Genomic DNA, 27,835 nt, shown 5'->3' with positions numbered 1-27,835 from the left:
TGCCCCCCTTCCCCACCCCTAGCTCAGGGTCAGTCCTTTTATGATTCCTTGGAATTCCCTCTAGGAACTGAACAGAAGAGAGCACTCATTAAAACCTCTTCAGAGTACTCACACTGAGAAATTTAGGGAGTTATATGAGTGTGGCTGGCCCTTTAATGCCCCTCCCCCAAACACATTCCTCCATCTGAAAATGAGGCTGTCACTGTATTCCATCAACTCCCTATTTAGCTAATTTTTTTTTTCTCTGCTCAGCCTTCACAGGAAGATGCTAAGGAAATAAGAAAGACTGCGGTGCAGGTCTGCTCACTCAGAGGCAAGGCTGGAGAACAGGGCCAGTAATCAGGATTAACCAAAGTAATGCCTGGTAAGTCCCATTGATCTTTTCAGGGTGTGGCATCTTTGTCGTAAACTTTTGTGGATTATAAAAATAAACAGTTTAGTGGCTAAGCAAAAGAATCAATCAAAGGAAGGAAAACAAGTGCAGGGAACACATGAGGGATTAGGGCAAAGCAGGCCCCACTCCCTTTATATCCATGGCTGTAGCACTGCAGGTGTTGGTATGAGAAGAGTGATCCACGACTGGTTTATAGGAAGGACTCAGACACAAGTGCAAGGGACTGCAGAACCAGGAGGAGGCCTTTTGCAAGAAATTGCACCTTCGCCATGAGTCACTAAGGGAAACAGAACTAATGAAGGCAGGCCCTATTTGGGACTGCCAACAACCAAATTTTCTGGAGCACTTTCATTTTCATCAAGCAGCAAATAATAAATTCCCTTCACCCCCATTTCCGGAAGTCAACTGGAGGTGATTAGACAGTGCAGATGTCAGGTTGACCCAGACAAACTCAGAAGGTCTGTATCTGGGCCTCGAGATGAGAACTACTGAATTATGGCCACTAGGTTTTCAACCAAGGCCATGTGAGAGATTGTGCAAAATACAAAGCATCCCAGGATAAAAGGAGTAAGAAAAGTAGACATTTATTAATACTTATGTTAAGCACTATGTTCAGCTCTTTTTTCCCTCCGTTAGTTCCCATGGCAACTCAATAAGAGAGGTATTATTATTATGTCCAAGTAACTGATGAGGTAATTAAGAAAACATGAATTTAAGTGATTTGCCTATGCTCATCCAGCAAGCAAGGTTGGGATTAGAATTCAACTCAAACCTGTCCGACTCCAAATTATAATTTTATTCTTTATGCCATATTCCCTCCAAAAAGCATAGATCATATTTTGAATCCTAAAACCTAAAAGTACCAAAAGGACAAGGCAGAAAGAGAGGAGAATTCCTTTAACACGGTATCATCGTATCATCGATGCAAAGGTTTGTTAAAAACTATGGCTAGGGCGGGCCACGGTAGCTTAGCAGGCAGAGTTCTTGCCTGCCATGCCGAAGACTCGGGTTCAATTCGTGGTGCCTGCCCATGCAAAAAAAACTATGGCTAGATCACCTGTGGAGTAACTAGAAGATACTATAGCTGAGGGACTGGGACTCGTGAGTCAGGAGCACAGTCCTGGATGAATAGGTTACCCAAGAGTGGTTGGGGCAACAGGGAAGTGGAGCAATGGGGATGCCTTCCCTTTCTTCCATCAAGAAGATGGGTTCCTAACACCTTTCTGAATCTGAAGGAGACACCTGGGTCAAATGCAAATAAAATTATCAACAGAGGGCTCCTATTTCACATTTGCTCAGGAACATCAACCAGAATCATCATTGAAAGGGAGCTGGTACCCAAAGTTAGTTCTTGATTCACAAGATGCCTCCATAAGCCTTCATAAGAAAACCTGAAATTAAATCCTGCATAGTCCAGATAGCAAGGCATAATTTCACATGACTGCTTTGAGTAGTTCTCACCTTTCCAGATGCCTCCCCTTGCAGCAACACTTGGCAATCTAAAGCCACTTCCTCCTCCAGCCCCCATCTTCACCCCATCATTGGCACTGGGATTACAGACTTGTCAATGAACTATTTTATCTTCCTCCCCTTGCCATCTGGCAATATTAGCTCTCTAATGAATTGCTCTAACTTGTGCATTTTTTTAACAAATGTGACTTTTAGTTGAATTGTGCAACATTCATAAATAGCAAATGCTGGCTGATTAGAATCAACAAAAGCCCTTAGTGTTGCCAGCAAAAATGGGCCCTTGGCTGCACATGTTACTTGGATAGCCTAATCATTTTAATCATTTGAAAGGCACCTGATTATTTCTGGAAATATTTTTTTACACACAAACTCTTACGTCATTTCTTTCTCTGTCTCTCCCTTTCCCTCTCCCTCCCTCTCTCCTTCTGTCTCTCTTTCCTTCCTTCCTTCCTTCCTTCCTTCCTTCTATCTATATCTAGTTAGCTGTCTAAATATGATGGCTTCTTCTAAGCCAAACATGCTATGACTAAAAGTGCTAAATACACATGGATTTGGAGCTAGATAGATGGGTTTTAGTCCTACCTCTGCCACTTGTAACTTGTGAACTTGGGTAAGTTTCTGAGCCTCTTTTTGTCTCCATTTTCTCATGGATAAAATAGATATAATAATTCTTTTGCAATATTTTCATGAGGAATAAATGAGACCATGACTCAATGATTAGTAACTCTCATCATCGTTGTCATGTTCTATTTACAGAGGATCATGATAGACAAAATTTGTGGTCGCTACCCAATCCAATATCTTCCCTTCCTAAACACTGCCGCTGTCATCCATAGGAATGGGTCCCAAAGCCATATTTTATTATATCATACTGCCTTGGGGATTGGGCAAAAATGAGGAAACTAAGGAAACTTGGGTTTAAGCAAGTTACTCATGATCACCCAGACAATGACTTCCTGACCCAACCTGGCAGATCCTCTTTCCTGAAAGTTTAGATTAGGAATTGATCCCCATCGGTCCTCTGAACTAAGAACGTGCAAGGCAGTCATGTTTGGCTGTGAAACCAGTTTGCAGAATGATGGAGATGTGCAGGGAGAAGCAGATCTGACTGAGGCTTGGTTCCAACAACTTTCCACTTCCATTTCCATCTCCTCTTCCCACCCCCTCTCTAATGATCTATTTATATAATGATTTAACTATCTCTTTCCCTTTTCCTTATGCTACTCTGAGTGAATTGCTATTGTCTTCAACTAAAAAACCTTTGCTAACAGTGGCATCTCAGTGTAGGAGTTCATCAAATTCTATGTGGCTTGGATAGTCTAAGCATTTGAAAAGGATTATAGACACACACACACACCCTTATACTACTCTATCAACTCTTGAAGGACATCAAGTTAGAAAATCAAAACCATCGACTAAGTAAGGGAAAAAGAAAGAATAAAAAAAGAACCACCAACATTCCTGATCTTACAAAACCAAGTTATCTAATCACTTTCCAGAACCCAAGTAGGAAGAGAAAAGTCCCCAGCTCCTTACCTGGTGTAGCGCTGGATACTGTTGGCCACTGCTGCTCAGGTCCTCCCGGACCAGCTCGTAGGACACCAGCCTCCTCCAGGTGCACAGAGCTGAGTAAACACATAGATGCAGATAGTGGTTAGGCCATAAATGCCTTTCTGGCTCTCCTTCCACCCTCAGATACTGCTTCCATCTACAGAGGCAGGGCTGCAGCTAACACATTCTGCCCATGCTTGAACTGAAGCAATTACTGCTGAGCAGACACACTGCCTAAACCGCAGAAGCACTGATGACTTAGTGCCTTATTAGGGACTGAATTATGTACCCCGCAAAAGGCGTATTCAGGTCCAACCCCATGGTCCTGTGAGTGTGAACCTGTTTATAAAAAGGACCTTTGAAGATGTTATTAGTTAAGGTGTGCCCAAATTCAATGACAGTGGCTCTTAAACCAATATGGCTGAAGTCCTTATAAGCAAAGGAAATCAGATATGGAAGGAGAAGCCATGAGGAGTAGCCAAAAGCTGGAAATCAGTGAAACCTGGAAGAGAAAGCAGAAGATGATGCTATGTACATTGCCACATGACAAAAAAGCCAAGAAACCCCAAAGTTGGCCAGTCAGCCAGAAGATACAGATACAAGTCTCCTAGCCTCTAAAACCAAGAGCAAATAAATTCTTGTTGTTAAGCCAGCCTGTTGTATGGTATTTGTTTTAGCAGCTGAGAAACCATACCATCAGGTAATAAACATGTTTTATCTTGATGGCAATTTTGGTTTCCATTAATGCTATGTGGGTCTCACTAAATCTAATAGGAAGCCCACCAAGCCCTAATGCCTTTTTATTTTTTTTATTGTCCGGCTAATGCCATTTTAATATCTAATTGCTGAGGCTGACAAGAAAGCTGTCTGCAAAAAGAGCCTCTCTTGCAGGTTCCCTTGTTTCTGGGTTCTCTACAGCTAACAGAAAAACACACTAAAATGATCTGCTGACAACTGTAGCAATATTATGGCTTGTTTGCCCAATTAATTTTTATTTTCAGGGGGAGGAGTGATGGTGGCGCATGGGCTGGGAATCAAACCTGGGTGTCCCGCATGTCAGGCAAGAATTCTACCACTGAACCACCCCAACTTCCTAACCGTAGTTTCTGTTTTATTCTTTCTCTATCTTTTAGGCATTTCCTGGGACTAGAGGAACCATCACTCACAGATCCTAGTTCAGAGGAGATCCGTTTGGTATGAGACATTGCAGGAGTGAGACATGAACTGGGCGACCCGTGGAGGCAAACAGATAGAAAATTAGCTGTTCACAGGTGAGGAGAACATTGTATTCATTTACATGTGCCTAATACTGGCACATATTAGACACTCAAATATGTGTTGGGTGGATGAATGAAGGAACAAATGAAATCCTGGAGTAAATATCATTAAAGAAAACTTTACCAAAATTAGAGGACCCTTTTCCATGAGACATTTGCTTATTTTGAAAATTAAATTACTAAAGTCAAACTTATAATACTGACTGAAGGATTTATGTGGGACAACAGAGCAGGCAAACATGAACTACTTGAGGGAGGATCTAAAAGTTTAATATTCCCTCTTTGATCATCAGCAGAAATAGTGGAAAATCATTCATTTAGCTCTGCTTTTTCACTATGCTTCCCTCTATCTACACCCTAGTGTCCTTTTCCTTTTCCAAAGACTAAGATCCTTCAGGTACTCCTGGATAGGTTCAGTCAGACTCATTCTCAAGATGTAACTACTCGGGAACCAGCTCAGCTTAAAGCAGAATTAAAAAAAAAAATCTATATGATGTCTGAGGCTAGAAAGGCCAAGAAGTCATGTATGTGCGAGAAAAGAAAGTATTATTTAAGCTCAGAATGCTAATATATGTTCAACATACTATGTTGTAAGGAAGAAACGGCATTTTGGTGTTCAAAATTGTATTTAATTTCTCATTCTATTTAAATCTCATAATATTTCATCTTTATTAGAACCTGAATAGGATCACATTTGGCTTTTTTCTTTTTACTTGAAAATGGAATAAGATATTGATATGCTTTAGTATATTATTTATTATAAATGTAGTTTTTAGGGTACATCTCATACCTTTTGTACTTCCCAAGCAAAGCCCTGACTTTACTTACTTCAGTTGGGATGGAAAGAGTTGGTATTGCAAACCACACTTTTACCCATTATGTGACTCCACCAATTGTTTATATGCAGATGAAAGCATAAGTTGGTCTCCACCAATCAAAAGAATTCCTTCTGACACCTAGTATTCTGGTATCTGCATTAGTGTTTCAGGCCTAAAATGATGACCCAGGTCCCAGGGTGACATCTCACCAAGCCAACTACCTATCTTCAGCCCTTCACTGATAGCTTGTGGTTCAGAAATAGAACCCAATATGATTTCTGATCAATTTGTAATACATGAGAGTGTTAATTTAACTTAATGAACTTTTAATGCGCTAGCTCTAATTTTTCATAAACTCAGCACATACTTTGTAAGTTTTCTCTTTAAAAACTGATCTAGACATGGGCCATGACTCCCAGGGGTGTAAACCTCCATGGCCATGTGGGACAGAAATCCTAGAATGAGCTGGGACTCAGCATCAAGGGATTGAGAAAACCTTCTTGACCGAAATGGGGAAAAGAGAAATGAGACAAAATAAAGTGTCGGTGGATGAGAGATTTCAAACAGAGTTGAGAGATTATCCTGGAGGTTATTTTTATGCATTATATAGATATCTCTTTTTTAGTTTAAGGTGTACTAGAGTGGCTAGAGGGAAGTGCCTGAAACTGTAGAGCTGTGTGCCAGTAGCCATGCTTCTTGAAGGTGATTGTATAATGATATAGCTTTTGCAGTGTGACTGTGTGATTGTGAAAACCTTGTGTCTGATGCTCCTTTTATCTACAGTATGGACAGAAGAGTAAATGAATATGGATAAAAAATAAACAAATAATAGGGGGAACGAATGTTAAAATAAATTGAGTAGATTGAAATACTAGTGACCAATGGAAGGGAACGGTAAGGGGTATAGAAAAAAATAGGGGGAACAAAGGTTAAAATATATTGGGTAGATGGAAATACTGGTGATCAATGACAGGGAGGAGTAAGGGGTATGGTATATATGAGTTTTTTCTTTTTGCCTTTCATTCCTTTTTCTGGAGTGATGCAAATGTTCTAAGAAATGATCCTGGTGATGAATATACAACTATGTGATGATATTGTGAGCTATTGATTGTACACCAAGTACGGAATGTTCACATGTTAAGAATGTTTGTGTTTGTATGTTGTCAATAAAAATGTTTAAAAAAAAAAAACTGATCTAGGTTTGGTAAAGATCTGTTTTAAAAATTGCCCAGATATTTTGAGGGGCTTACATTTGGAGCTTATTACCTCTTTAAAATTAAATCCTTTTGGAGGAAGTGAACAATAGTTTCGTGGTCCTCCCTATTTGGCTTCCAAAGACATTGACAAAAATTGAATCTTTTATTTGGCCCCATGGCATGGATACTGGATAAGCTCTGAGAATAATGGTAGTTAATCAATTACTGTCAAAGAGACAGAGTAGGGAAAGCAAAATTATATTTAATCTAAGCCTTAGAGTAATGCTATTACCCGAAGTTAATTTAAAGAAAGTTAGATTCAGGCTACAGCTATTCGATAACAGCCCTTCACATGGCCCATCCTTTGAAGAGTCCACGCCATTGATCACAAAAAGATAGCAGTAAGATGGCAAAATAAGGAGGCCATCATAGGGGTGAGTATGAACAACAGTAACAGTCAGTTGTTTTAGTTAATAGGATGTAATAGTCAATGTGTGGTAGAAAACCAAGGTAGATATCACACACACATTACACAATACACCCAAGTACAAAAGCAGCAGTAGTAACCGCAATTTTTAAGGGAGGGGCAGAAAGCAGAGACAAGATGAAGGAATCGGAGTTAATTTTGTTAAAAAAAATTATTATTTTGTAAAATAAATTGGCTGCCTACATTGGCATTGCTGGGAGTGACCCCCTTTACTGAGAAGGAGTAGAGGCTTCCTAAAGAGTTAAAAATGAAAGTGGGGGCTTTTACAAAAAAATTGAATGCACCCTGCAAAAGCTGCAGTTTAAGCAACATTTGGGAACAAGCTGGTTTTGGCTTAAAAGAAATAACTTTATCAGAAATACACAAGTTTTGTTATAATAACCAATCTGTGATCACTTGCTACTTTGTAAGACCCTGCCTTGAAATAAGGAAAGTAAAATTTCAACCAATTTACTGTAACCTTCCCTTTGGAAATCCCCTAATTGCCTTTTTATAAGCCAATGTAAATAGCAAATTATTTTGAGACTCTTTGGTCTGAGATCTCCCTAACTGAGCAGTTTCTCTTTTAAGAAACCCATTGTATTGGCTATTGTTTGTTGTTGGTGACTCAGATCTCTTTTGACAGTTTCTGATGTCAGAATTGGGATCCAAAGAAGACCCCCTGACTGCCCCCATGGCTAGTGAGCAACCTGTTTCAGCACCCATGGGACCCTTTTGCCCACTTGCCACCCACAGAGCATAAACTTCTTCCAGATCTGAGTTTCACTTTCTTTTGTGTTGAGCTCTTCAGGGGCACTGTTAGACTTGGTTTTGGTATGATTCAGGCATCTCATGGGTGAGTACCTTGTTCTATCTAGGGGGACAGGGTTTGAAGGTTCTGGTATACCATAAGATGGCTGCTTTTCTGTTCATGGGACCTCCATATAATTTTCATTTTTTGGAAGCTTTGGTAGATATGGGCTCTTCTCAAGTTAAATTTAAATCTCTCTCTATCCCTTCCACAAAGATGGCAGTTGCTTACATGTGTTGTCACTATGGGTCTAATTCATGTTTGTTTTTGAAGAAATGGGTAAATCTCTCCAGGGATGACATGAGTTTGCAGTGGCCACTTTGGGGGAACATTTGAGTTAGAAGAGTACCCTTGAGAGGCATACTTGGAAAGACAGGTTCCTGAATGCCACAAAAGAATTAGGAAGCATTTTTCATTGGTGTTCAGGAACTTCTAAAAGACAAAATAACTCCAAAATAGCACAGAGAAGTACTGAAAAATCTTGATACTAGTCCTACTGCTCCCCCTTATGGTCCTAGAGACCCTTTTCATCCATTCCCCTCACCACCTGATAACCTAAAACCTGCAACTTAGATGCCCCTAAAATTAGACCATCTGCTGAGCGCAGTATACCAGCCACTGATGAGTTTAAATCTTGAACAAAGGCTAAACTTCACCCCATTATAAAGAATTTCCTAAGTCCAAGAAAAACCACACCAAACTGCAGAAGAAATTAAATCAACTAGATCAGATGTCCTTTTTAATTATCCTTAGTCCAAACTGCTTTTCTCAACAATAAGGCCACTAAATGATGAATATTCTTTTCACTTCGTGAGACATCTCCAGCAAATCTTTTTGGGAAAGATTTTCTCACAAGCTAGAATTATAAATTAGATTTCACAACTGAAATAATAAAATTAGACATTCCAGATCACCCAGTACCTTCCCTTCTGAAGGCTAATGCAGACTTCCCTGCCACTGATAGGGGAAACAACAACCATATTGACCCTATAAAAACACAAATTGACTCTTGCAAGCCTTTACCTAAGTTATTCCAATCAAAACCTTTTTAAAGACATGCTGGCTACTTCCACCAATGAGCCCCAACTTTTCTCAATTGGCTACTGCTCTTTATAAATTGATTAAAACTTCAACTCCCAAATCATTACAATGAGAGAAATAACATGAGTTGGCCTTTTATCTGATCAGAACAGGCTATAATTGAAAGACACAACCTGGAGGGGATTCTACGTTGCTGCACAAGATGTATATTTTAACCTAGGGGTTAGTTACAAATGTATTTGCTTTGTATTGTCTCAGTCAGCTGTAAATTTGGTTGGTTGTTGTTGTTATTTGTATCTACTTTATAGAAAACAAAAACAAACAAACAAACAAAAACAGGCTTCAATGTAACTTCCAACCTTAAGCTTATCTACAATTTACCCTTGGAAGTTCTCATTCAAAAGCATAGTAGTCAACAGAGACCCACTATCTGCCAAGGCAAAGACAAAAAGCCAGCATTTGTATATAATTTAGTGAGTTTTACTCTTCTGTTTTTTTGTCTTTTCGTGTTTTTAAGAGTCAATTTCTTCAACTCATGACTAAATGTTTGAACTGTAAGGTTTTTTAAATTGTTTGTCTAAATGTTCATATATCTATATAATATATAGATATGTTTATATATATATGTTTATATATATAATTTGTATGGTATTTTTTCCTCCAGATGGTATTGACAAAATAACTTGTAGAATCTCTTAAAGGAACCTTGTTCAAATTGGCCCAAGGATAAATAAGTACCAGCATAAATCAAATACTCCTAAAATGCAGGTATTAAAGAACCTGAACTTCTTTAACCCAAATATTTTAAGAAATCCACATTCATACAATCTAGGTAGGTCTTTAGCAAATAAGACTACATTGTTAGTGAAATTTGAGTTACTGATATTAGATACAATACAAGCATGTTTTTATTTCATTTGATTGTGTTCTTCCTAAAGTTGCACCGTTTTAATGTTTACTCATGAAATAACCAAACATTGCATCTACTAAATATTTAAGATGACAAGATTGTAAAGTTTGCATTAACCAATTTGAGTCATTATTTTGACAGTTTATTGCAAGAATAATTGTGTTTTCTAAAGACAGTTTTTAGAATTGTTTTGGTAACCTAAGTATGTAAAGTTTACAGGTGTGTTTTATTAAGGAAAAAGAGAGAGTAGTTTTGTCCCAAAGTAAAAGGACTGGTTATTGTAAAATGAAGAAAATGTAGGGCAAAACCTGATTGGATTTGGAAAGTTGTAGAAGGTTTGTAGAAAATGAATTTTATTTCATGTAGTCAAAGTTAGGTAGAATTGATGGGCTTATTTATAAGGTTTTTAAGAGCCTCCATATAAAGTAATATATTGATTTGGGTTTCTCTCTGTTAAAATGACAAAATGACCTTGGATTATTGGTTTGCTCCTACTAAGAGGTTTTCAAGGTTTTTTTTTTCCCCTTTTGCATAATCAGTGTAAATGGACAAAATGCAAAAATATTTCTTGAACTTTAAACAATAATACTACCTCCCATAATAACTTCCCTCATTTCTATTAATAATTTAGTTAAATAGAAACCAAGTGTTTCACAGTGACCCAGGATCTTCTTTAACTAATTGTTTAAACTTTTGAAAACTTTTACCATTTGCTTCCTCCCAATCACATTCTAGATCATGTATTTTAAATTTCTCTTTGAGATTTCATAATTAGAGGATGGGTTTTAAACCTTGCTAAAAAGGATGTGATCAGGCTTACTAAAAAAAATTATTACCGTTAAATTGCAGAAAATTAAGGCTTGGATTCATATCTCCCAGTTTAAGTGTATCTTTTCAAGAGACTAAAATTGAACATTCATTTCTATAAATGACTATAAATTAGAACTGACTAAGAATCAGAACCAACTGGGTCCCAGAAGCAGATGACTTCAGAGGTGGCCAACTTTACCCAAGATTACAGAACAAGAAATCATAGACTTAAACTTTCCTGTACTTTGTAATATTGTTACTACCTTTTGATTTTCTTTTATTGACCTATTTGTCAACCTCTCCTAGGGCCAAATAAAATCTTTAGTTATAATAATGTTACTTTTATTTCATCCCAAAGATTTTAAATTTAGACCACCCTTTAGCTCCAGCAATACAGAAAAATCTCTAATATTGCCTACTTCACCGATTGCTGGTGTGTACAAAAATCGCTATATGAAAAAAGACAGGAATGTACATATATCCAACTCCTGTAACTGCATTTAGAACTGCCTTAGTACCAAAAAGGGACATAAAGTACAAACAACTGCTAATGCCAATACATTCACAGATTAATTCTTTCATATTGTCACTCCTAATTTTCCTGTTTGTTTCAAAAACCCCAGTGAAAAACACCATTTAGGAGAACTTCCTTCTGACTTACATGATGAAACTTTATTATGCCACCATAAATAAAGTAAATGGCTTCCTGCTTATAATGATACCAGCCTTAAAATAAATGGTACTATATTAGCCATCATTAATTTAACCTTAGCACATAGAGTTTCAAAATAGTTAAAAATTTTTTACAATCCATTCAACCATGGCGTTCCCTTATGTAGTATCTATAAGTTTGACGCTCTCTGGGGTGGTCAACACTACAGATGAACTTATAGAGGAAGTTTACCCACACAATGACTGGATTTGCTCTTGTTTACTCTTCTAATTTCACTAAATCCCCAATATCTGGTCCTGTAAAAACACTCATTTGAGACAGTTCTACTCTACACATAAAGTTATAGAGTTTCATGTGGAAAAAGCCTATATAAGCATCTCCCCATGATAGGTCAGGAAGACGCGGAATAGCATAACTTGCTCCAAATGTAACAAAACTGTGTACCCTAAACACTAACGAAATAGTTAATTTAGGCTCCTTTGTACATTGAGTCTCAACTGGACAAAAAAAAAAAAGAGAGAGAGAGAGAGAGAGAGAGATAATAAGCAGTCACATTTAGTCCAGAACTGTAATTGTTTTTTCCAGATTTTGAGAGACTGTGCTATATATGTACAACCTGGTATTTTCCTGGAACTTTGGATACCTGTGGGATACTTAAGACTCAAAGTAGAAGTTCTCGGTCTGAAAGGCAGCACTGCCACTTACAACAACGGTAAAAGAAACTGAAAAAGAGATGAGTCTTCAATTAGAGACAAGAATGAAGCTGATCAGGTCAGGACTAAAATAAATCAAAATACAGGGGTAAGGAAGACACTGTATTTTAGAACTTCACCTATTCTATGAGACCAAAGGAAGAGAGGTTTATTTTGTCCAAAACCTAAATTTTCTGTAGCACATAATCCAACTCAATCTGTCTGGATAGATCATTTAAATAATCCAAATACATGGAGCCCAGAATGGGAATGAGGGCTTGTAATTCTGCACAGCTTAATGTAATACCCAGATACATCCCAGAGTATGTTGAGCAGATAATTAAAAAGTATTGGCAAAGTCCCTTGAGGGATGGGAGGAAAAAATATGGAACTATTAAACTTTACCATGGGAAAAAAACCTGATACTGTCTCAAACATTACGGATTCCCAAGTCAATAGGCCAAGCCCTTGATCTTGAGGCTTGCTCTTGTGAAGCTTATTTATGTAATGGAGAAGCTTAGCCTACCTATAGTTATGCCTAAGTGTTACTTCCAGCAAACCTCTTTTGTTTCTCAGTTATGGCCTCTCTCTCTAAGCCCAACTCTGTAGGGAATATCATTACTCTCCCCCTTACATGGGTCATGACATCCAGGGTTGAAAGCCTTGCTGGCAATGTGGGATATGCAGGGATGAGTCTGGCCTGGCTTTAGGATTGACAAAAGGGGGGAAAGAATTGTAATAAAATAAGGTACTAGTGGGTGAGAGAGTTCAAATATAGTCACGAGGCTATTCTGGAGGCTACTGATATGCAAGCTTCAGCTAGATATTTCTATTTATTATGGTTTGCCAACCCCCAACCAAAACCATTCCTGACAATCCTAAAGAATACCTAAGGTATTATATAAGATTATACAAAGGTCCATGCACTAGGGTAACTTTCCAGAAACCTACAACCTCCAGATGGGTTCCTAGCCCAGATAAGTCCTGAAACTCAGAGGGCCTAGCCTCTCCAGAATATCATCTAGTTCCATCTCTCTATCCCATATTACCAACAGCCCTTTCCAACATGCAAAAGTAAGAATGGGCATAGCTCAAATACCCCTAAAGATTGGAAGAGAGATCAAAGGAGAAGGAGGGGTTATAACACAGAAGATAGGATTTAACAAATGAGTATGACTGCTGAATCATTATATTGATATTTCTTTCAGTCTCCGGTGTCTTGGAGCAGCTAGAAGGAAAAACCTAAAATTGTGAACTGTGACCCATACCAAACTTTAAAATCTGTTCTATAACTGCTTGTTACAACGTACTTTGGAATTTATTGCTTTTTTGTAAATATGTTATATTTCACAATAAAAAATGGTAAGAAAAAAAGGGTTAATACCTCTAAACCCTTAAGATACCTTAATATGGGGTTTCATTCTTTCATGTGTATCATCTTACCTTCCTTAGGTACGTATGATCTGGAGCAAGCAGTTATAAATATATCCAAGGTTATAGAACAGAACTTTAAGACTACCTTACAAACTTTAGGCCCTCCAAGATGAAGTAAATAGTCTCGCTTTTGCATAATAGACAGGAACTGGGGGGGACCTGTGCCCTAATACATGAATGGTGTTGCTTTTATGCTACTAAATCTGGCACTGCGGTAAACAATTCAAATTTTTTTAAAGATCAAATTAGAGTATTTCCAGTAGGGTAGGCCCTCGATCTTGGGGTTTGCCCCTATGAAACTTACTCCTGCAAAGGATAAGCTAAGCCTACTTAAAATTAGGCCTAATAGTCACCCTCAGAGAACCTGTTTTGTTGCTTAGATGTGGCCTCTCTCCCTAAGCCAACATGGCAAGTGAACTCACTGCCCTCCCCCTCTACATGGGACATGACTCCCAGGGGTATAAACCTCCCTGGCCACGTGGGACAGAACTCCCGGGATAAACCAGGACCTGGCATCAAGGAATTGAGAAAGCCTTCTTGACCAAAAAGGGGGAAGAGAGAAATGAGACAAAATAAAGCATCAGTGGCTGAGAGTTTACAAACAGAAAGAGAGGTTATCCTGGAGGTTATTCTTATGTGTTATATAGCTATCCCCTTTTTAGTTTATGGCATATTGGAGTGGCTAGAGGGAAGTACCTGAAACTGCAGAGCTGTATTCTAGTAGTCTTTTTTTCTTGAAGATAATTGTATAATGATATAACTTTTACAATGTGACTGTGTGATTGTGAAAACCTTGTGTCTGATGCTCCTTTTAGCTTGGGTATGGACAGATGAGTAAAAAATATGTATAAAAATAAATAAATATGGAGGGAAAAAGGTTAAAATAAATTGGGTAGATGGAAATACTAGTGGTCAATGAGAGGAATGGGTGAAGGGTATGGTATATATCAGTTTTTTCTTTTTTATTTCTTTTTCTGGAGTAATGCAAATGTTCAAAACAACGATCATGGTGATGAATACACAACTATGTGATGAGACTGGGGCCATTGATTGTATATCATATATGGAACATTTGTATGTTAAGAATATTTATATGTTTGTATGTTGTTTTATTAACAAAAATATATATTTTTTAAATTACAGTATTCCATGACATTAGTCAGGCACAAACATTTTGGTGGACAGATTTACTTCCTGACCTTGGTTTCCAGTTCAATGGAATTTGGGGACAAATAGCATGCTTTGAAGTCATGCTTTTAGTAGTTATTGGAATACACATTTTCATTTCTTGTTGTACCAGTTGTGTTTCAAGAATTTGTTCAAATTCCTTGTCACCCTGAGCCAAATGATTGCTCTTAAAATAGTCAGTAGTCAGTCAAAGAGAAAATAAGTTGGAAATGGGACTGTTTCTGGTGGACCGAGACTAAAATTAAACATAAGATTGAATAATAGGGCCCTTGGCTCAAAAAGAGGGCATAATCATAACCCATTCAAATAGGAAAGTAACCCCACTGTAAGAGTCTTCATTGTAATTGGACCCACCTTACACACCCCACTACAATCAAGAAAGGAAAACCAGCATGAAAAGTAAAACAAAAGAAGCAAAAATTGAGTCTGCTGTGACTGCCTGGTATTGAGATCATAGAACCAATGACAGAGAGAGACAGAGAGATCAATGATGGTGACCAGACTGTTTAGGTCAATTTCCCAATCACATCATTAGAAAAATGGCCAAAAGGAGGGACTATAAAATAAAATAAATTGGCTGCCTACATTGGCTATTGTTTGGAGTGACCCTGTTTTCTGAGAAGTGACAGGGACTTTCTAAAGAGTTAAAGATAAAAGTGGGGGCTTTCTGGGGAAAAAAAACTAGATGTACCCTGTAAAAGCTACAGTTTAAGTAACATTTGGGAACAAACTGGCTTGGTCCATTAGAGAAATAGACAAGTACACTATAACAACCAATCTATGACATTCCCAGCTTTAAGACACTAAATGTCAACTAATTACTGTAACTTCCCCTTTGGAAATCCCATAATTGCCTTTATAAGCCAATGTAACTTGCTAACCATTTTAAGACTTTTACTTTGGTTTGAGATCTCCTAGATTGAGCAATTAGTTCCTCTTTCAAGAAATCAATAGTATTGATTACTGATTATTGTTGGTGACTCAGTTTTCTCTGACCCTTCCTTATAGAAATTTTGATGATAAAAAGTACACAGCAGCCTGACTCTAATTTTACAGCACTTGAGAAGCATTTGGCACTGATCGATTCCTATGTTTCAAGGACTAGAAAGACATGAAGACAAAAATAATTGCATTCCCCTGGCAAGGTATCTAAAGCTTCTCAGTTTTGAGAACTGCTTCTGACTTAGGAAGACATTGTTTATCGAAGCCATACAAAACTAAAAGTTACTTCTGATTGAAGGAAAGAGGGAAATACATACCTGTGCATTCCTGCTCTCAGGGAGGCAGAGTAACGCCAGTCAGGGTTGGGCTGCCGTGGCTGCAGAAACACAAATGGAGTTTTCTGTTAAGATGGCAAAACATAGCATTACTCCAGTGATGCTGTTTCTCAATTAGTTGTTATCTTAAAGTATTCCTAGGTTTCTAAAATAAGTATTGAATGAGTCATTTCATGTGCAACTCTACGATGATATCCATACACATAAATACCTCCGGAGAGAACTAAATTAGCTGTCAGCCTCCTTGCACAGACTAAATGTCATGGCACACCAGGTTTAAGATGTTGCAAGGGCCAGCTTTGTCTTTGTCTTGCCCTTTGCAGGAACTAAGTTCATAAAACACTAGAGAAAGAGCAGTCTGTTTTGAGACAGGAAAAGCTTTCATGGTTTTTGCCTCAAATGCCCCATGAAAGGACCTCCCCAGTATTCCAGCTATAACAGGGCATGCAACTATATACATTTGGCTGATCTGGCTGAACTGCAGGGTACTACAACCTGCTGACTGCTTTGCAGACTGCAGCAAGTTTGACCCAGGATGGATATGCACAGTCATAATACCAGCAACTGATAACAACCTCTTATGCTGATTGAAGAGGAATATAGGAAAAGGAAAACAAACCATTGCAGAGTTATACCTTGTTTAGCTACATAATTCTTTTCGTGCAATTGTACTTGTTCCTTACTCCCCTCTGAGTGCTTTGCCTCCTCAATCAATGACTGTCTGTAAGCTGTTACTGCTTAGCAGGGAGTAGCTGAAACTAAGAAGAACCTGACTCACTCTGCACCATCTGTGCATTGGGAAGATCTGTTGTCCTCTGTCTGCAGTCAATCCAAAGCAGAGGGGACAAAGACGGAAATATGAGCATCTACAGATTCTCTGGGGAATTATCGGTTGGGTAGAAGCTCCTCAGGAATCACTGGGGACAAAATCTATCACCATCACTGCCTTGCATAAATTAGCAATAATTTTATTATGAAAAACTTGTGATAAACATCCCTCTAGATGTGTTTCACGGGCAGAAATTAAAGTGGCCCTGTCACTAAAAATTGAGGTCTGTCTGAGTGGAAAGATGGAAGAATAGAGGTTGTTTTTTACATTTTTTTCCTGGACTATCACTACCATATTTGGCAGACACAAAGCCACAATTATACCAAAAACTATTTCAAAATGTCAATAATTCTCTTCCCTAACATCCTTATAGTTCATTCAAGGGATACAAAGTATTTCATAAATACTTCTTCATACCACCTGGAGGAAAAGTGATCAGCATCCCAACTTCCAGACAGATTCTGGGAAAGCCAGATGGTACTCAGAGGTTTAGTCAAAGTCAAGGCCCAGAAAAGCTCTAATTGGGAAATTTGACCTCAGATGTCTCCCACCCTATCTGCCCTCTCTGGTCACTCCACTGGCAAGATATGAATATGCAAACTGCTTCCTCTCTGGTTTTCAAGCTCTGACAAATTATTATGGATATCCCATACACGGTAGCATAAACCTCTGGAGACCAAATGAAGGGGTTCCCATTTTCTACCAGTGGCATTAGTGGGCACAAAAGAGAAAATATTTGCAAATCATTTTTGCAAATGAAAATATGCAAAATGAAATATATGAAAATATGACTGAAATACTTCCTATGAGTCATCATCACTGTCTCTTTCCTTTCCATCAGGGGCACTAATGTCAGCTTGTCGTTGATGGGAACCTTCCATCTAGAAAGACACTGACATCTGTTGAACAAATGCTGCCAGTTTTTCCAAGATTGAGTAACGTTCATGATGAAAACTGCTGCAACTTGGTCTTTGGAATGAAATTGCCAACCTCGTTTTACTGAAAGGCACAGACCTGACCAGGAAACTCAGTTCACTGCACAATCTCATTTCCTCAATCACACATTTCATTTGTCATGCTGCTATTTTCTACAGTAGTCCATCAACAAGATGCGTCCTTGTCGGACTCGTTTGCAAAAATCAGAGTTAGGAGAGGACTTTTGGCAATAAGACCAAGCAGAGAAAAGGGTAGGAATAAATAATATATTTTAAATATCCACTCAATACTAAGCAATGGGATAATCACTTTGCACAAATTACTGCATCTGCTCTGACATTTTCTTCTTTGTCAGACTGTAAACACCACGAAAGCAGGGGCTCTACCTGTCTTGTTCATAGTTATATCCTCAGAGCCTAGCAGGGTTCTGGCATTTGGTAGTATTTAAAATGCTTTTGAATGTATGAACTATCATGCAAGATTAACATTTTTGTTCACAAATTATAGAAATGAGAAATCTGAGCTTTAGAGAGATTTAATGACCTGCCTGATTGGTGGACTTGGCTGAAATTCATATTTACGTCTTTCTAATGAAAAAGTCTGTGCTTCTAAAGCATTTTAGATAGAATGATACACATTTTTCTTTTTTCTCTTTTTTTGCTTCTGAGTTTCCCAAATATTGATTTATTTTAAAACAATAGATGATTAAAAGTAATAAAATGTACATGGGTTTCAGCCAGAATGTGACTACATTTGGAAAAATCCAAGTTGAAAGATGATTTGACAACTGATATTCTTGACAATGGGGCATCTAGTAAGACCTTGAGATAAATGTGAGGCTACTGAGTTCTCTAGTACTTTGAATGCTACATCCCAGGACAATGCTTAATTTCTATTGGTGAAAAAAAATCAGTATATTCTGTGGCTTCAAAGCTTAGTCTATTAATAGAATAATCATGATAAAGCCTCAGCTTTAGAACACTAAATTAGGTAGTCCGATTGGATGATATACTGCTGAAGAACAAAATTAAGTTTCTATCAAAATAATAGCAAAGATTTAATTTTTCTGTAATTGTGTTATGATTTATACCACAGACCATTTGAGATACAGAAAGGTGAATTACCTCCTTTATGACAGATTTTTAAAATAAAATAGGTAAAAAAATACCCTATGGCATTCATAAATTCACATAACTACTCAGTGAAATAATATGCCATCTTCTTATCATGGAAATCCATGTTGAAGCCACAAACAGCTGTCTGAGACAAGACTACATGAAGTGTCTCCTTTTCTTCCTATGAGAACTCTATTAAAGATGTATCTGTTGCAGGTTTTTCACCATAATGTTTTGTGAAGATTGACATAAACACCCATGGTTCTAAGAGAGGCCCCAAGGTGCCCATATCCTGGTGTATATACTCTGCCTAACCCCAAGATTGCGACTCTGATGGGTTCTCTCCTGTGATTAGTTTATGTTATATGGCATAGCTGGCTTTAAGAAAGGGAAATTGTGGGATGGGTCTGACCTACTCAGATGATTTAAATCTGGGGCTGGAGGTCAGGGAGAGAAGGCAGAGAGTTCCGAGTGTGAGAAGGAACTCACACTCTATGTGAGAGAAGATTCTTAGTTGCCAGCTCTGAGGATAGAGGGGGCCATGGGGAAGGACCTGAGAGCAACCTACTGATGCTGAGAGCCGCTCCCAGCTGACAGCCTCGAGTGTATAATTCCTCTGCACTCAAGGAGTTGGCCTCTGCCAACGAGGTGAATGAGTTTGAAAGTGGAATATTTCCCAGAGCCTCCAGATGAGAACCCAGCCGGGCTGACATGTTGATTTCAACCTTCTGAAAACCTGAGCAGAGAAGCCAATCTCACCAGGCCAGTCTGTATGATAATAAATGTGTGTTGTTTTGTAGCCACTGATTTGTAGAAATTTGTCACACAGCAATAGAAAATGAATATATAACTATGGATAATTAAGACAAAAAGGAACATAATGTTTAAAATAATCATTTAAAATAGTCATGTATCTTCGAGTAAATCAAAATGAAGAGATGATAAATATGAGAATTCTAGGTGGGATACTTCCCTCTGCAAACACCCACTTACAACCCTAATCCACAAAGTAGGAATTAAAATAAACATGATCTTAAAAACATACCTAATGGATTCTAGCACATCAGAAAATGCTAGGTTTGCTTAATGCTACATGCACAGCCTGCCAGCACAGCAGTTACTCTCTCACTCACAGTTTCACTTCCCTGGAGCCCAGAGTCCTGACCCTCCAAAGCTAGAAAAGAATTGATGTGTTTATGTGCCAAAGAACTAACATTTCTTGTCACCTTTGCAAAGTCAGATAAATCTTTGCAGTTTTAAAGTTCAAATTTTTGAAAGGAAAAACTTGAACAACTTTTAGGCTAGTAGATTTAAAACACTGCTAAGGATTCCTCTTGATCTATGTTTGAAATCATGATCATACTTGCAAAAATACTATCATAGGAATAAGCTAAATTTATATTCTTATTATACATGCACAGGAATATCAATCCAGGTGAATTGTTGGTAAACCAAAGCAAACATCCAGAATGCACTCTACAATTCTATCAAGCAGACAGCACGCCAACAGACAATTTATAATATTCCAGGCTTTGTCCCTGCAGAGTATTCTGAGTTAGACCAGATGACCATGTGATGGCTCACTCCTGGGTTGAAGGAAAGGGCAGGCCAATGACATTTAAGCTACGATAAATAGATTTCTTCATCAGTCAGAGTACGGATAAGATAAAGAGACAGAGAAGAGCTCAGCCATAATTCCATCTGGTCCAGGAGGTCTGTAGAAAAGGGGAGGAAGGAGGTAATTTGAAGAAATTATTATATAATCAGACCAAAGAAAATAAGCCTTTCCTCAGAAGAACAATCCTATAGCCAATATGGAAATGAAAAAATAAAACAGCTCCACCCACTCAAAGTGACCATCAGAGAAAGAAACACTGGAAAGGAAGTTCAAAGATAGAATTTATTTGCCTTCTTCTGGCCACTGTACAATTTTCTATAAATTCATTACCATGTTACTTTACACTGAGTGTAAACTCTGATCTCAGAACAGACTCACCAGATGGAAAAGTCAGGCCGGGGGAAATGAATTAGGTGCCACTGAAAGACGGGGTAAGTCTTATAGATCATTACTTCTAGAATCAGGGTGGATATGTACACAGTGGCAGAAATAAGTTGACTGAAGACTTGGTGAATACAAGTTGCTTTAGAATACTTGGAAGTGAATAAAAACTTCTCTCTACTATTGTTTTATAATTTCCACATGCAAAGCCAACTGGTCCCACCAACGTACAGTTGGACAAATCTGCCCAGAGTATGCAAAATGGCACGTCAGCAACCACCTGCCATAAATGCATTAGAATCCACCCTAAGATTCAGTTCCTTTTCATTGAGATACTGAAGGAGTATCTCATTTAGCACCCCCACCCCCCACTTTTTTTTTTTTTGCATGGGCAGGCACTGGGAATCGAACCCAGGTCTCCAGCACAGCAGGCAACAACTCTGCCTGCTGAGCCACCGTGGCTGGCCTGCCAGCCACATTTAATATCAGGTTTGTAGGAATATTCAAAAAGAAATTCTGCCCCATTGTCAAATAGCTACTTCAAAAACTTCATTGCAGAAGTGGCTCGTGCTGGGGATAAAATCCACCAAAAGATTAGAGTCTGCTATTAAATGTTGATGTTTAATAAGCAAATTTTTTTTAAGACTTTGTTTAATGAGCAAAAAGAGATAAATTTGTGAGAGAACAGAGATAAGAGATTTTACCAGGCTTTGCCAATAGTAAACCAAACAAACAAATGCAGGAAATAAATTAGCCTGGCAGTAACATTTTTATTCACTCATTCTGCCAACTGTTACTTTCTTCTATGCAAGGAATTATTTCTACCCAAAACCACTTCATTTACATTACCAGGTGAAATAGCAGTAGCCTAAATGCCTGAGTAACAAACAACAAAAGGAATACAAGCATTGGCATTTCTGTTTACACATACTTTTGAATAAAGCAATCTTTGGAGTCTGACAGACATGATTTAATATACCACTAGCACTGTGATTGTGTATGTTAGTTTGTGAGTTGTTTCCTCAAACGCCAGATGTTGACAAGTGGTAGCTTAAAGTATGATTTACAGGTAATGAAATCATACATATATGACCCAGCAAAGGGGTCTGTGAGCACAAATCCTTTTACTCTTCCTTTCCAATCTCCATCTGATTCTATTTTGCTTGCTTTAAAGTCTTTATTATCCTGACTATAAAAGACAGAAGTCCTCTAGGATATAGCAGAGTTCAAAAGACAGAAGTCCTCTAGGATATAATAGAATTCTTTATGTGGAAACATTATTTATTTATAAGTGAAAAAATAAATACCTCTTGGAATAAAGGCTTATATGCTAATAGGTGCCATAAAAAAGTGGAGTTTTAATATTTGACAAAATGTCTGTGCCAAGAAACAAATGCATAAACACATTACTGCTACATTAAGGCAATATGAAAAGGATACTCAGAAATCTCATAAAGTGACAGTGTAGGTTTCTAGCTTTAACATAGCTAGTATTGCACCTGATAAGGTCATTTAGGTTTCTCCACATTCTAGAAAACCCACTAGCTGACCAGCATCCAAAATGCCCAGGTGAGAGTGGAAAAGATGTTTAAGAACACAGAAACAAAAAAAACTAACCTCCCTCAAAACAGATTGAGGCGACAATCAAAAGTTAATACTTAAAATGTTTACCCCTCACTGCCACCCCCCCCACACAAACTAAAGTACACGTTATCTAGGATACTTACGGTAAAGCCGTAAAAGGCTTGACAGTTCAAGCAAAAGCATCTGATTTTAATGTACGCACATGGCATTAATTCCCCCCAGGACCCTCTCACCACCTGCAATGACCAGGCAGGGGAAAGAGAAAGCCCAGCACGGGAATTTCACAGCTTGATCTAGCAGTGAGGGCTTCCAGAGCTGAGTGATTTGTGATCGTGTTTTGCTGTGAGGACACAGTGACTCACTCTCTCCCTATAACTACAATAATTTCAGGAGCTGTAGTTCACCATGCTCTTCAGCGAATTTCCGAAAGCATCTGGCAGAAATGTGTCTTCATTAAAATCATGTGCTCTCCGGACACAATCCCACATGAGCAAGCACCATCTGACATCATTTTCTTCCTAGATTAAAGGTTTGTGTACTGAGATACATGTTAACACACAGGTCAGTGTAAAACAGACATAGTTCATGCATCAAACTGCCCTAAGCTTTGAGCCAGGGGAGGGAGGGTAAGAGTGTCCTTTCTCTGAGCTTATGCTCACAGCTGGTGGCAAAGCTGAGCCTTGCCTGGCCTGCTCTTTTGCCTTTTCACCATGCAGCCCACCTCAGTTCCAAAGGCATTCACAGGAATTTGTTAAGCAATATCTAAGCCCTATATATAAATATCCTAAGGATAAGATCTAAGGAATTCCTTAATTTTTTTTTCTTAACCTGCAATCTGCTTCCTGTGGCTGCTCAACATTATCAGGCTCTTGATAAATCCACCTGCAGTGCACATGGGGAAAAAGTCTCGCCTCAGTCCATCTCTGTTTTTATCTGTGCTCATGCATTTTACTTTCCACAAAATTGTCATGAACTTGGAATGCAAAACATGACCTTTTTTTAAGACAGCTATGTGCCAAGCAAAATACATCACAAAAATTATGAAGGACAAATATCTTTAACTCATTTTACAGTAGCTCTAAAAATCTTACCTACAAAGTAATTGTTTGAGGAGATAACAACTATTCATCAAACTATTTATGGGACAAAATTTTGACTTTTGAAATCAAGTTTAAACTATTACAAAGCAGATTTCTATTGTATCAAGCATGCATTTGAAGACAAACACATCACAAAAACACAATCAAACATTCATGCACTTTCCAGTAATTTATATGTTCTTCATAATAATGAACAAGCTGGCCTCAGCCTACTTAAAACTCCAACCAGTGCTTATTAATATCTGTCTTCATGTACAACGCTTTCTAAGCCTTTCGTAGCTATTACAAACCAAATTTTAAATCCATAAAATGGACATGTGCTTTAGAAATATTGTCATTTAACTTAAACACAGGAGGGATGTGACAAGGCGACCACATCTCATCAAAACCTTAGGAACTGCCAACAGGAAATCAAAAGATTACAGACTGCATTTAAGCTAAATGCAGGTTAAATCCTCTTACAATGAATTTAGATCTGTCTCCCAAGAAAGATGACTAGGGTAACTGGGAGAATTCTTTCCCTCCCCCTTTTTCCCTTTGTCCTTCACCATCCCTCCTCCCGCCCCCATCTAAATCCACTCACTCTAATATCTCCCTGGTCCAACCAGACAAATTGGTACTTGGTCTCTCTGCTTTACCATCATTCATTTCCTCTGACAGCCACTCTGCAAAAGAGCCACCACATTATACAAAGCACTTTGACTTTAGGGTGAGGTCCACATTCTAGAGCTTTTTCACCTCTGATATGAATTTCCAGATGATCCTATTCCATTTGTCCAATAATTAGAAATATTAACTGGATAATTTTCACCGAAGATAAAAACAGAGACACCAAATAGAGGTAGCTACTCCAGCCCCTAGTGCTCTCAGAGCTTTTTAAAAACACAATACTCCTACAGAATTTCAAAAGAACTTTTCCTGTGGATGATACAGCAGAGGCCATTTCTCCATGAATCTCATAATCTCATAATGCTACTCTCTAAAGCTCAGGCCTGTTCTATTTCTCTCCTGAGCTGAGCTTTAACATCAAATATTTAAGACTATCTCTCATTTCTCAAACAACTTTATGGACAAGTCCTCATATATCTGAAAAGAAAATGAACAGCAAAACAATTCCCTAGTGCTGTAATTCTAGAGAGGAAACACAGCAGATTATGATCAAATTGCAAGGACGAGCCATATTCGGTTTACCAGATAACCCCCAGCACTTGTTAAAACTCAATAAGCCAATCATACAATACTTGGAAGTATGGGGAAAATGCATGACTCTGTGGAGGGCCCCTTGACCACTGTCCCTGCAGCCTACCTCATTCTGAGGAACAGCCTCATTTTTGAGAATAATCAGGTTCCCGGCACTCTGTCCACTCTGACCTGTGAGGTGCCTGCTGTCAGTCACTGCTGCTTGGGCTCCCCCGGGCCCTGGTCCTGTCTGGGCCCCCGTGTTGTAAAACATGAACGTGTCACTCCCTGAGCCTGCTGTCAGACAGGCCTTGTAGCAGTAAGTCTTGGTGAGGGAGCCATTCCCTCGCACCTCGATGAAGTGCGGCTGCACTTTGAGGCCGTGCGGTATCCTGGCTTCGATGTTGTTGTTAGCCTGCTTGTACAGCTCTGCGGGACAGCGCTCCCGCACGCCGCAGAAGCCCCCGCAGCACGCAGTGCCATACGCGGTGTAGCGGTAGCACTTGACGATGCTCAAAACAATGATTGTCAAGAGAAATATAAAAGACACTGTGCTTAACGCTATTATAAGATAAAGTGTAATTTCAGAGTATGTCCGAGGGCTCTTAACATGTCTCTGGGTGTCGGGGAGGATTCTGGACACCCTATCCACCACAGCTACTGTGATAGCCACCGAGGCTGAGAGCGAGGGCTCGCCGTTGTCTCGGACCATCACCGTCAGGTTGAAAGTGGTGCCGCTCTCATCTCCCATCTTCCTGGTAGTCCTTATTTCTCCTGTGTGCAGTTCTACTTTAAAGAGGTCCAGGTCAGAGGTCTGGGCCAGGTGGTAAAAGAGCCAAGCATTCTGCCCAGAGTCCGAGTCCATGGCTATGACTTTGGTGACCAGGTAGCCAGCAGGGGCAGTTCGAGGCACCATCTCCATGGCCGCTGAGGAATTGGTTGAGGTAGGATACAGGATGTGAGGGGCATGGTCGTTCGTGTCCACCACATACACGTTGGCAGTCACAGTGCTGCTCAGTGCTGGGCTCCCCCTGTCCTGGGCCTCCACTGTTACAAAGAACTCCCGGAATTTCTCATAGTCAAAGGAGTTGACGGCATAAAGGCTGCCGCTGGCACTGTTGATGGAGACATAGGAGGTGACCGGTAGCCCTTGAACCTCCCTCTCCAGTAGGGAGTAGGTCACCTCTGCATTCTCCTTTTCATCTGGGTCTGTGGCTTGCACAGTGCAGAGCAGTATTCCTGGCAAATTGTTCTCCTGGATGTAGATGGCGTAGGAGTCCTTCAGAAAGCTCGGCGGATTGTCATTGATATCAGAGATCTCAACCTGCAGTGTCCGCTGGGATGTGAGCTGGGGTACTCCTCCATCAGTGGCCGTCACTGTGATGTTGTAGGCGGCCACCCGCTCCCGGTCCAGAGGGCCACTCACTACCAGCGTGTAGGAGTTCCCAAAGCCATTGAGTCGGAAAGGCAGTGTGGCCTCCAGGCCCAGGCTTACTTTTCGGTTGGGGCCTGAATCTTGATCATTGACGCTGAGAAGGGCTACCACCGTGTTGAGTGCAGCATCCTCAGGCACTGGGCTGTAGAGGTCCTTAAGTACCACCTCTGGTGCATTGTCATTGACATCCACGATGTCCACTAGCACCTTACAGTGACCCGCCATGGGCACTGGGCCCTGGTCAGTAGCCTGCACATAGATCTGGTAGGAGGAGGCCTCCTCGTAATCCAGCGCCCCGCTTACTCGCACCTCCCCCGTGCCGGCATCGATGCTGAAGAGCTGCCTCTCCCGGGCGGATGTGTAGCCGCTCAAGGAGTACCTGAGCTCGCCGTTGGAGCCCTCGTCAGGGTCTGAGGCGTTCAGCTTCACCACCAGGGTGCCTGCTGGCGCGTCTTCTCGCAGCTGGACCCGGTAAGTGGACTGGTCAAAGGCGGGGGAGTTGTCGTTGGTGTCCAGGACACGCACCGAAATCTGCGCTGTGCCCGAACGGGCTGGGCTGCCCCCGTCCACGGCTGTGAGAACCAGGCGGTGCAAAGCAGCCTGCTCACGGTCTAGGCCCTTACGCAGCACCAGTTCCAGGACTTTGCTGTTCTCCTGCAGAGGTTTAAGGTCCAACTCGAAGTGCTCGCTGGGGCTGAGCTCATAGGTCTGCACGGAGTTGGCGCCCACGTCGGGGTCCTGCGCGCTCTCTATGTGAAAGCGCGCGCCAGGCGCTACGGATTCGCTTACCTGAAGCTGGTAGTCTGGCCGCGGGAAGCGGGGCGAGTTGTCGTTGATGTCCAGTACCTCCACCTCCACCGCGCTCACCGCCACGGGGCTGTGCGCCAGCACTTCCAAGCTGAGCAGGCAGCGAGGCCGCTGCTCACACAGCGCTTCCCGGTCAATGCGCTCGTTGACGAAGAGCGCTCCACTTGTCAGGTCCAGCTCCAGGTAGCGCGGGCTGGGCGCACCCTGATGGTTGATGCGCAGGCAGCCCGGCCCCAAGCGCCGCAGCTCCAGCCCCAGCGCACTGGCCACGTTGCCCACAAGTGCACCGGGTGCCTGCTCCTCCGGCACCGAGTACCGCAGCTGAGAAGCCGCAGGGCCCGGCAGGAGCAGCGGCAGGAGAGGCAGCAACAGCCAGGGCATGGGCCGCTGGAGTCGTGGATGCGCCGTCGACCCAGGTCTGGTGGCCGCCAGCTCCATAGCCACCAGCCGCGGCGGAGGCAGCCAGGCAGGGCCGGAGGCAGCTGCTTCCCCAGCCCTGCTCCACGCCCGGGCCCCGCCTCCGCCTCCGCTCGTGCCGCCCTGCGCCCGCTCCCCCTCGGCTCACGCGCTAGCAGACGCCCGGGGCCGCTCCCCTAAGAGGCCCTCCTATGGGCTCCCGGCCCGGTCGCCCCCGCCGACTCCCCATATCCCAGCTCCTCCGCTCGCCTTGGAGGCGCTGAAGTCCGGCTTCGCTTCCTGCCACTGCTGCTGCCGCGGCTGCTCCGGGAGGAGGGACGAGGCGGCAGAAGGGGAGGGGGAGGAGTGATCCGCAAGTCCGGCTCCGGTTCCGCAACGAGGTGGCGGTCAGCGACCCCGGACTGCTCAGCTGCTCCAACCGCTCCA

General features: G+C 40.7%; 1 protein-coding gene and 1 long non-coding RNA gene across 2 annotated transcripts in view; one reads left to right on the top strand and one right to left on the bottom strand.

Moving 5' to 3' along the window:
* PCDHAC2 (protocadherin alpha subfamily C, 2) overlaps positions 1-27,430 on the bottom strand; it is a 49,387-nt gene extending 21,957 nt beyond the window's left edge. The window contains exons 1-3 of the mRNA XM_077137214.1: positions 24,878-27,430; positions 15,991-16,049; positions 3,401-3,489 (exon numbers count right to left, since the gene is read on the bottom strand). Coding sequence (XP_076993329.1) covers positions 3,401-3,489; positions 15,991-16,049; positions 24,878-27,430 — 2,701 coding nt within the window. The remainder of the gene's footprint in view (positions 1-3,400; positions 3,490-15,990; positions 16,050-24,877) is intronic.
* LOC143663865 (uncharacterized) lies at positions 239-19,679 on the top strand. The gene is made up of 3 exons (XR_013166216.1): positions 239-364; positions 4,549-4,686; positions 17,679-19,679. It is a non-coding gene; the product is annotated as an uncharacterized LOC143663865 (long non-coding RNA).
* Positions 27,431-27,835: the final 405 nt, after the last annotated feature.

Source organism: Tamandua tetradactyla, chromosome 20 (assembly GCF_023851605.1).
Source record: "Tamandua tetradactyla isolate mTamTet1 chromosome 20, mTamTet1.pri, whole genome shotgun sequence".
NCBI classification, from domain to species: domain Eukaryota; kingdom Metazoa; phylum Chordata; class Mammalia; order Pilosa; family Myrmecophagidae; genus Tamandua; species Tamandua tetradactyla.
This window is presented reverse-complemented; position numbering and strand designations above follow the sequence as displayed.